The 9,906-nt window shown below is 51.8% G+C and overlaps 1 protein-coding gene and 1 long non-coding RNA gene across 2 annotated transcripts; one reads left to right on the top strand and one right to left on the bottom strand.

Annotated features, from left to right (window-relative positions):
• Positions 1–1,336: 1,336 nt before the first annotated feature.
• Positions 1,337–2,913, bottom strand: LOC311601448. The gene is made up of 3 exons (XR_014780576.1): positions 2,850–2,913; positions 1,574–1,738; positions 1,337–1,428 (listed from the first exon to the last, which is right to left on the bottom strand). It is a non-coding gene; the product is annotated as an uncharacterized lncRNA (long non-coding RNA).
• A 4,139-nt stretch (positions 2,914–7,052) lies between these two features.
• Positions 7,053–9,604, top strand: LOC311602589 (uncharacterized protein). The gene is made up of 4 exons (XM_084790855.1): positions 7,053–7,167; positions 8,060–8,126; positions 8,284–8,527; positions 9,451–9,604. The coding sequence occupies exons 1-4, from the start codon at positions 7,097–7,099 to the stop codon at positions 9,465–9,467; spliced, it is 399 nt and encodes a 132-aa protein (XP_084646981.1). The 5' UTR covers positions 7,053–7,096; the 3' UTR covers positions 9,468–9,604.
• The last annotated feature ends 302 nt before the right edge of the window (positions 9,605–9,906 follow it).

The raw sequence follows: 9,906 nt of genomic DNA, 5'->3' as shown, positions 1-9,906 counted from the left end.
CTAGGAAGTGGATGCTTGGAAACATAAAGTCACCGGTACCAAGTCTCGGAGGCATGGACCACCAAAGCAGGAGAGAACCCTGTGTTTGCCCCTCGGTCTGAGTGTCAGCCTTCTCCCTGCCCTCTCCTCCTCCTCCTCCTTCTTCCCAGACCATCCTCCTGCTGCTCCTATGGCACCGAGCACAGGGTTGGACGCACACGGACAAATGACACAGCCAGCTCCAAGTCCCTGTCTACTCACGTGTTGGGAAAGGCCAAAGCCCCATGTAGCCCCATGGAAGGAGAAACCATCATTTTCTGCTCTGAGGCTGCTGCCCTGTAGGGCAGAGGTGAACGTGGTGGGGGCCAGTAGAATAGCTGGGAGCTCTCCTGTAGAGACAGAGATCACAGGTGGGGATTGGGTTCCAGGCCAGCCGGGAAGGGAGGATGACGCATGGGCAAATCACACCCTGATGGCAGGAGCCCAGAATGTCAGTGCTCCCAAGACACACGAAGAAGCCCCCCTCCGTCTTAGCCTGCTATGTCGCCACTGAGAAGACTGAGGCCCAAGGAGAAGGGATGTTTCCCACGTCAGCACACGGCCACGTGATGAACTGTTAGAGGTGGGAGCCCTGACTTTAAGACTCAGCTGAAAGGGGTCTTGAATGCTGCCAAATACAAACAGTCAAAACTCAAGGAATCTAACATTTACATAATTCCTGACTGTGTCATGGTTCTTCTTGGTATAAGTAGTTGATTCTGTATATGTGTAGTAATATAAATGTATATGTAAAAAAATTTAAAAATTTAGTGAAATAAAAAAGAGAAAAAGAGGAAAGTGGTCTTGACAGTAACTGGTGGGGGCCCCCCACTCCGACTCAAGTAACAGACTCTCCTTACCCTCTGGGTTCTTGCAGGGTGCAGGTCTTCAGGCTGGCCCCCAGTGTTCTCCTCCCAAGCTGTAAAAGACAAAGAATTGCTCCCTGTTGGCTGCCCACCTGCCTCATCTGAAGCCATTCACCAACATTCTGAGTAGTCACCGCCACAGAACTCTTCAAAGCCACAACCCATTCCGCCCCCCAGCCACCCCCCAACTGCAAGGCCTCTGCTTCCCGCACTCAACTGCTACCCACCATTGATATACGATGTCACTCTGTACCGGGCCCCATTGAGGTCCACGGTGTACTCTTCCAAGGTCACACAGAGTACAATTCTGTGACAAGGGTGGTCACAGAGTTACTAGTGCTGTGCTTCCCTCCACCTACACTGAGGCGCCCTCCCTAGCCAAGAATACTCACTGTGAGTTTTTGCACAGGTAGAGGACATGTTGCCCTGTCTGGCAGATTTGCAGGGTACACTCGCTCTTGGTAGTCCAGTCTGGCGTCTCTTTAGAGGTGCACCACGCACCCTCTTCTCTGAACTCGGTGCAGGCAGAGCTACACTGTGATCCCTACAGTAGGGGTTTGAGGGACTCCTGCTGGTCATGTGCAAGGGTGGGGCCTGGCCCCCCTCCCATGCCAACAGGCCCCACCCACGAGGACACAGCACAACTGGGGTACCAGCAGACCCGAGAGCGGGAGGACTGGGCTTCTCACATGGCTTGGGTCCGGCTGCCCCAACTGTGGCCTCTGACAGAGAGATTTCCAGGTCGTCTGAGGCCTGGTTTGATTCCTGGTGCTGCTCCAGTTGTGTTCCCCGTGCTCGCTTCTGAGGAGGAGGGCAAGCAGTAGAAACTCGGCTTGGCTTTTGCCTCCATGATTCTGGAATGGAGAGCAGAAACACCACTGTATCCCAATGGCCCAAAAGTAACTGGTCTTTCTGACAAGCAAGAAAGGAAGGGAGAAAGGAAGGAAGGAAGAACATAAAACCCCACCCCCAAAAATAATAACCACCCTAACTGAAACTGAAACCGAAACCCAAACCCAAAGAAAACCAAGCAAGCAAGCAAACAAACAAACAAAGAAAGAAACACAGAAAAAGCTTCCTCTGGCAAGTAGACTCTTCTTCTCCAGCATGCTCACCACGAGTTTGTCCTCTCACAGTTTCCTTCAGCCTTCATCGCCCTATCTTATTCACACAGTCTCCATCCTTCCCATGTGGTCTCTCTCACCCACCGCCTCCCCACAGCCACCTCTTGCCCTTGGCTCCATTCTGCCATCAGTCGGCTCAGACTCGGGACACACATCCCGTTTCCAGGCCTACTCCAGCAGCCCTGCGCCTCGAGCCACAATCACGCCAAAGCCTGCACACCTTGGCAGCTGACTTCTGGGCGTCCCGCATTCATTCGCTCCCCACATGGGAAAAACACACACCAACTATTCAGGAGTGACGTGGATGGCCAGTGTTCAATTACCCCTTCACCCTCCAATCAAGTTTTCTTCATGCCTTAATCTTAAGTATCCCCTCGCTCCACTTTTCAACGGATTACACTTTTGTCCCCACTCACACCCCTGCACCCCTCCCAGGAAATCCTCTTGCTCTTCTGAAGACAGCGGACACAGGAGTCATACCTAAAAACCTACCACACAGGAAACTGTTTCGAACAAACAGTATTTCCGCGAATTCCATCCACATCTCTCCCTGTTCCATCCTTTGCCCTTTCATTCCTTCCCAGCATCCTACACGTGGCAGATGTTTGTTGAAGCCCATGCCGAGTACCGAGTACCGGGCCCTGGCATCGCCCAAAGACCGTGTCCGGCCGACTCACCTGCCCGTTGGCTCCAAGCCAGGCCGCTCACCCGCCCTCTCCTCTCCTCAAACCCACCCATTCCCTCCCTGTTGTCCGCTAATCTCCCACAGTGGGCTCCACACTTTGTCTGCTGCGACCGTGCCGAGTGCGGCTTCTTCTCTTCCCTCACACCCGATGCCTACCTCAACTGCTGCCTGGCAGGTCCCAGACCGGTGAGCAACCTGGGGATGTGCATTCTCAGAAGGGTTGGGGGCGGGGCCCGCGGGGGCTGGGAAGGGCCTGGAGGGGCCGAAAGGCTGCGGGGGGTCGAGGGGTGCTCCTCCTGGTTGCTTCCCATCTCTGGCAGGCGTCGCCTAAAGAGGCCTGAAAACGAAGGAAACGGGCACCTGAGCAGGTAGAGGGAAGAGGAAAGGCACAGAAGAATAGGAAGGACCTGTCCCACATCAGTGCCACCCGTGGTTACGCCCAGGTACCAGGCCTTCAGGATCAGCGAGTTGAGGCGCCTGAGAGAAGCCTAGGCTCGCGGCTGTTCCTCAAGCCTTCTCAGGGCTTCCGGCTTGGCCCGAGGCTCTACTTCCTGCCTTGCCACAAAGGCCAATGAGCTTCCAGTGTTCGTCCGGCCGGCAGAATGGCGGCCCCTAGTGGCCGCTCGGAGACCCGCTGCTGCACTCAAGCTGTGGTGGTGCTGGTTACTGCTGCTCACTTCAGGAGGGCCACCTTTACCACAGGAGGGACGAATTGAGCTTTGCACCCTCTGGTCACGGGCCCGCAAACTGCCTCCGTTTGAGTGCGAAACAACGTGGGGTGTGGGTGCATACAGCTTCAGTAGATCGGGTCGCCGAGCTGCTCTAATTTGTCTCTTCGAACTCCAGCGTGAGATTTCGGCATGGGCCACCATCTGTCCTCACATCGTCTTTTCTCATTCTGAGGCCATCTTAAAACCCCAGAGAATACTTGCCGATGTCTGGCAAGGGCTTCAACTTGTTGGAGTCTACATCTAACCTGTTTGTTTTCTGTTCTAGGAATAAATCCCTCCATATTTCTGCTAGCCGCATACTCCCTGCCTCCTCCGTCTTTGTTGTGTAAGTAAAAAAAATTTTTTTTTCTCCGTAGTGTCAGCTAGGAAACATTCCCTCAGACAAACATGTGATTTCCCGGCCCCTTGTCTTTTGTCCTTCCACCTATATGTGAGAATCTGCATGCTAACTTTTCTGAACTCACTTCTGTTTACCATGCTGATGTCAAACTTAGAGATCCACCCCCCTCTGCGTTTCAAGTGAGCCCAGGCATTAGTGACACTTGACACCAGGACGCCTGCCTTCTCTAGTCCCCAGGTACTGTACTTTAGAATGCTGAACAGAGCTCTCAGCAAGCAAAGGGGTTCAAAACACATGCGCCACAAAAACGGCGGCAATCCAGGGAGCCACCACTAGGGGGCGCAAGTCTCAGTCTTCTTCTCCCAGAAGACACTGGATCCTGGGTCACCTAGAGGTCAGCAAGGGTCACAGAGCAGCCACAATGTGGCAAGGAAGCATGTGTGAGGGGAGTAAATTTGGAAGGTCATTGGTCCAGAAGAGGGTGCTGCAAGAGAGAGAGAGAGAGAGAGAGAGAGAGAGAGAGAGAGAGAGAGAGAGAGAGAGAGAGAGAGAGAGAGAGAGAGAGAGAGAGAGAGAGAGAGAGAGAGAGAGAGAGAGAAAGAGAGATGGAGAAAGCAGCTCTGGCAGCTCACTGGCAGGAGCCTCAGCTGGCAGGGGAAGGAGCTGCATCTTCCCTCAGAAGCCCACTGCTTCATCCTGATTGGCTGGACTCTGGGGTGACTAGAGGCTGGCTTCAAGAAAAAGAAGCTAGGTTCCAAGTCCTCTTATCCCTGCCCCCTTCATCTGAGCTCTCCCAATCTTTCAGCATTCTGCCTCCTCTGGCAAGTCTAAAAGGGTGAGGCCAGAGAGGCCGACGCTGCCATGATGTAGCCTGCCCCCTGACTGAGCCCTTTCGCGAGGGTTCCCAGCTTCAGCACCCCAGGGGGAAGCTTCTGCTACTTATGTCTCAGGTGGGGCAGGGAGGGATGACTGCGTTTCCAGAGGAGAATCTCTGGTCTTGAACTGCTAGAGCGTGACACGCACAAGAAGGGCCAATCAAAGCGTGGAAGAAGCTGAGCTCAGTGCCATTGGTGCGCTGAGGAGGAGCATTTGGAGGTTGGCCAAAGGCTGTATATAGCAGAAGGCATGGGTTTTCATGACAGCAGAGAGTGTATTGTTTTGACTTTATTTTTATTTCTTGTTCAATGGGGTTTTGCCTACCTGTCTCTGTGTGTGTGCGGGGGGTGGGGGGGTGTCAGAAACCCTGGAGCTGGAGTTACAGAGGCTTGTGAACTGCCATGTGGGTTCTGGGATTGAAAATACATCGACTGGGAGAGCACCCAGTGCTCTTAAGCTCTGAGCAAAGTCTACAGCCCACAGTGATAGTATTTTGTACTGAGAAAAACAACCTGCAGAGGAACAATCTCCTGCTTGCACAGGGAATAGTGTTTCATTCTGGTCTAAAAAATATTTTTTTGTTGCAGCAGAAAATGTGTAAATGGGGGATGCAGGAAGAGAAATGAATGTTAGATGTCCAAGATCCTAGAAGTCCATAATCCTTTATTTTTAATGTCTTCCATGTGGTTATTATTGGAGACAGGATTGCCCGTGTTTTGAGTTGTTGTCCAGCACGCTACTCTCCTGCCTCAGCCTCCCATGTACTGATATTTCAGGCATGACTCCACCAGGCCGGAGTGGGCAAAACAGCAGGATCTCAGGAGGAACAAGTGGTTTTATTTCACAGGGGATCACAAGAATTAGTAAGACTACAGTGGGCTTGCAGGTAAACCCCAATCCAGGGAGAAGGGCATGCATGGTCTTCCTTGAGATTAGTGACTGGGTTTATTCTCGTCCACGCGGGCAACAGTGGATGCAGTGGTTTAGATAGACAGATGAATGTTCACCCATGAAGGAGTAATGGTGGTGGTCTTTGGCAGAGAACAGCATGGAGCAACAGAACTGAGAGTAGTGAACGCTGAAGAGGATGGAGGGACACTTGTCTTGGCCTCATTGAATGGTTATTGTTAGTGAGTGAGTGAGTGAGTGAGTGAGTGAGCGAGCGAGCGAGTGACGGAGAGCAAGGATAATATTAGATAATAGAGGTAGAATTATGTGGTGGCAGAGAAACTCCACTGCGGTTGAGAGTTCCAGCAGCCCTTTTCATGGCCTCTCCATGCTCTCGAGCCACAGAATAAGGAAGTTGAAGAGGGATGTGCTCTGTTTCCTACTGGACTTCTGACTTCAACTGATATAGGAGACTGACCAGAGCAATAAAGAATGTCAGTCTAACTTGCTCCCTGAGAAACTGTAGTTTGCTTTGACAGCATAACATCCATGGACTCAGAACCAATCAGAGGTCAAGTGCATTTCAAACTCTTTGATCCCAAGAAATGGCAGAGTTGTGCCTTCCTCTCATGAGTGACCTACCAATAGGAGAGAGGTCAGGCCTCCTGTAGGTGTGCCTAACACGAGCCCTTCCATCCCCTACTCTAGGGAATCTGGTGGGGCCTTGACTGCTGTGTGTTTGTGGAAGAAGTGTAGGCTACACAGAGACAGAGGCACCGTCCTTGAGGCCAGAGAGAGACTATGGCTGAAGACCCCAAATCTCCTGTGAATGCTGAAGAGTGTTCCACCACATCAGATGTTGTGGGTCAGTGTGTCTGGCTAGGGGTTTGGTGTCACTTTGGGTGCAGTAATCCTAAGTGTTTCTGTCACCAGTCATGCCATCGATTAGAAATGTGGCCTTAGGCAATACTTCTCAGGACCTGAATCTGTCCAGGTATAAGATGCCCATTCTGTGTCACGCGTCCCACGTTTACATAAAACGGAGACATTGTGGAGGGGGTACGGTAAAGATTGGCAGGGGCAGGAGTCCTCAAATAGAGTGGGTGCTTTCAGGAGACTACGGTGGGAAGGGATGCTCACACCATCTCTGCATGGTCTCTTCCAGATGAGCAACAGGATCTTCATTTCCAGCCTGAAGTCCTGCCTCACACAGTTCCCCCAGAGGTAAGGAAAATGTGCAGGTCCAGAGAGAGTCCACGCCAGCAGTCACCATCCGTACCGTTTCAACTGGGTCCTAAAGCCTTTGTCTCTAGACAAATTCCTGTGTTGGGAAAGTCACTTCCCTTTGGGTCTTAGTATGTTCTGACCTAAAAGGAAAACCTAAAGCGTGGTATTGTTCGGTCATCAAGTTTTGGAAAGCTCTGTAATTCTTTATGCATATCTCCGGTTTTGGAAACATTCCTATCCCTTCTCTCTGGAGTGTCCGACCTGATCTTGAACAAGGATGTGTGCTCTTGCAGGAAATCATCCAAGGGCCACTGCTCCACTGCCCCCCAGCCTTTTCACCTATGATCTTCAGTCATCGAATGCCCATTCCTTTCTCATGTGATCCTTGGCATCCCATGTTTATTCCCTGTCTGTGAGTACAACAAAGCCCACAGGGCCAGCTCTGGCTTACTGTCCTGTGTGAGAAATCACGTTATTAGTACGATAAGGTTAGGAGAGAAAGAAGGAAGACCATGTGGGTGGCAGAGGACAGAGCAAGAGGAGAAAGAAGGAAGGAAGGGAAGGAAGTAGGGAGGAAGGAAACAAGGAAGGAAGTAGAGAAGAAAGAAGGAAGGAAAAAAATGACAGGGGAATGGCAGAGCAACGTTGCAGCCAGACTTGCAAAGACACACACCTCTGGGCTTTCTTATATTCTGTATGGCATACTTGGAAAAGTATCACTGTGAGCTTTTCCCTCAGTGCAGGCGGTTCTGGAGACTAGTCTGCACAGCAGCATTAAGGAGGACAGGCACAATGTGCACAGCACACAGCTGGCTCCCAGTGCGCTGAGACTATTCCTGCACCCAGAGTGAGTGGGCATGGGAGGAGGCTCTGCAGAAATCTGGAGGCATAACTGGACCTGCCAGAGAGGCCCCGGGGAGTGTTGCAGGCCAACAGAGAACGTGTCCCGTCAGGAAGAGCATGGGCCAAGTGGAGGCCAGAGCCGGTCTCTGAGAGGACCACGGTCCCATCTTCCCTGCTGCTTTCCAGATTAGAACAGTTCTTGGTCACCTTTCTGTCCCCGGGGAGGAAAGAGTTCAGAAAAGGTGGTTCCTAGAGAAGTGATGTGGAAGGTGACTCTGAGAAGCAGTGATACAGAAATCAGAACAATTCCAGTCCTACCACAGTGGTGTCATTGGTCCTGCTATCCTCAGATATTCCCCTCCCCCAGGCTGACCTTGCAGAGCACCCAGCTCTCCCTGTGAACTTGCAGGGGTTGTCAGCAGTGCCTTTAGTGTCCATGTTTCCTCTCCTCACGTTGTCAGGTTGTCTTCTGTGGTCATGCATCCCTGCGGCTGCATTGCCCGGTCAGTACGGCCAGCACAGCTCCTGGTAAATGACTGGGGGTGATGTCCTGGGAGAGGGTGGGCTTTGGGAAGCGCTAGAGCTGGGTGTTTGGTGGGACGGAATGATGGCTGAAGGGTCCACTGTCATCAAGGATGGAGGTATGGTTTGTCATAATTCCTTCTCTCACAACCCCTTTTTGCAGGTCCCCACCATCAGTTCCCAGGACTCTCAAAGTACCAACGTGGGAAGAGACAGCACACCCCAGATCAATGACATCTCCAACCAGAACCCTGCGAACCCTGCAGTCCACTCTAGGGCCCCAGACATCTCGAACCAGGGCAGCTTTTCTGCTGAGGTAGACAGGCAGAGGGTCATGGAGGCTGCCGAGGCTCTCCTGATTCTGCACAACTCCCCTCCAGCGTGGCAAGAGACTTGCAGGACAGCAGGTTGGTGGCTGCTTGGATGAGGGACATGGAGTGGATAGACTGGGAAAACTGGAGGGCTTATGCTGAGAGAGAGGTAGCTAGAGCTGGTGGTTTCCTGCACGTGTCGGCCAGGGACTCCTACTACTCAATGGGAGTGAGAAAGTGGACCCCAGTGTCTGCTTAGGTCTTCACCTATCTAGTGTTTTGCTCAATAGCAGAGGGCCAGTGCCCAGAAGTCAAGAAAACTGTGAGGTGAAAAGGTGAGAAAGTCTTGCAGGTGGGCAGTGGAAGGAAAAGAACTAGGAGAGATGTCTCCCAGTCAGCAGCTGTGTCTCAGTCCACAGCAGCCTGACAAGGCCTAGCAGCATATGCACGGGGCATAGGTGTCTGTGATGTGGGGGAGATCGTCATCCCAACTCAGGATATTTTCCTTGTGCACATGGAACATGGATACCTTCCCAGACTGAATTTTGTCAGCAAACCTCAGAGTTCCATCCAGGAAGGGGTCTGTGAGTTCAGAGGAGAATTTCAGAGCCAGGGAAGCTTGAAAACAAGGCTGCTGGGTAAAAACAGTCAATTAAGAGCCCAGGGTGAGTGGGAATCCACTCTTTGTGGGTATCCTTGAAGAAAGATGCTAAATGAGGTTGGGGTGCTTTAATCTCACAGGGATCTATCTGGGTGGGCAGTGTAAGCTCACCCAGTAACTCTGTGGCCGGGGATAAAGGAATGCCAGGTTCCTCTCTGAGTACCTGGGGTTGACCAAATGGGAACTAGGGCAGGGAATGATGGTGGAGCCAGTGCTAGAGAGAAGGCATTCACCTAGGAACAGGTCTGTTGGTTCATCGCAGTGAGCCTCTTACACTTCTGGCACACAATGTTATGACTAGAGAGCCAGGCTGTCACATATTTGTGATCTGACTTTGCCTTTGCCTTTCTGTCTGCAGTTCCTGATGGAGAGTGAAGGCTGCAGCTGTCCCACCTCTCTGTGTCACCTCAGCAAACACACTCTGCTTTGGTGACTGGCAAGGGGACATCTGCCTTGCACCCAACACTTGCCTTAAGGAAGCCAAAATGGCAACCCCACCGTTTGATATATATTTTCCTGTTCACAATGGTTCTGTTTTCCTTAACCCTTTAGTTGTTTTGTGGACATTCAATCCCTCAGTGTGAGGTAGCAAAATGGCTTAAATATGACTGGACGTTTTGACCCTGCCATCGTGTTTGTCCTTTGGAAGGCTTGGCTCTTTCATTGTGTCATTAGAGCTGCACTGTGCAACATATGAGGAACTCTCTGTTCACAACATTCTCAGCCTATTACAACTACATTCCCCCTTTGCCCCTAGGGCCGAACCTTCTGGGACTACGGTATCAAGAATCACATTTTAGTAGTTGGGCTTCAT

Source organism: Acomys minous, assembly GCF_964271855.1.
Source record: "Acomys minous genome assembly, chromosome: 7".
Taxonomy (NCBI): Eukaryota; Metazoa; Chordata; class Mammalia; order Rodentia; family Muridae; genus Acomys; species Acomys minous.
This window is presented reverse-complemented; position numbering and strand designations above follow the sequence as displayed.

Coding starts and splice junctions, on each gene's coding strand:
- LOC311602589 (XM_084790855.1), top strand. CDS start 7,097: ATGATCTTCAGTCATCGAATGCCCATTCCTTTCTCATGTGATCCTTGG. Junction 7,168..8,059: donor CCCATGTTTATTCCCTGTCT/GTGAGTACAACA, acceptor TCACGTTGTCAG/GTTGTCTTCTGTGGTCATGC. Junction 8,127..8,283: donor TACGGCCAGCACAGCTCCTG/GTAAATGACTGG, acceptor CCCTTTTTGCAG/GTCCCCACCATCAGTTCCCA.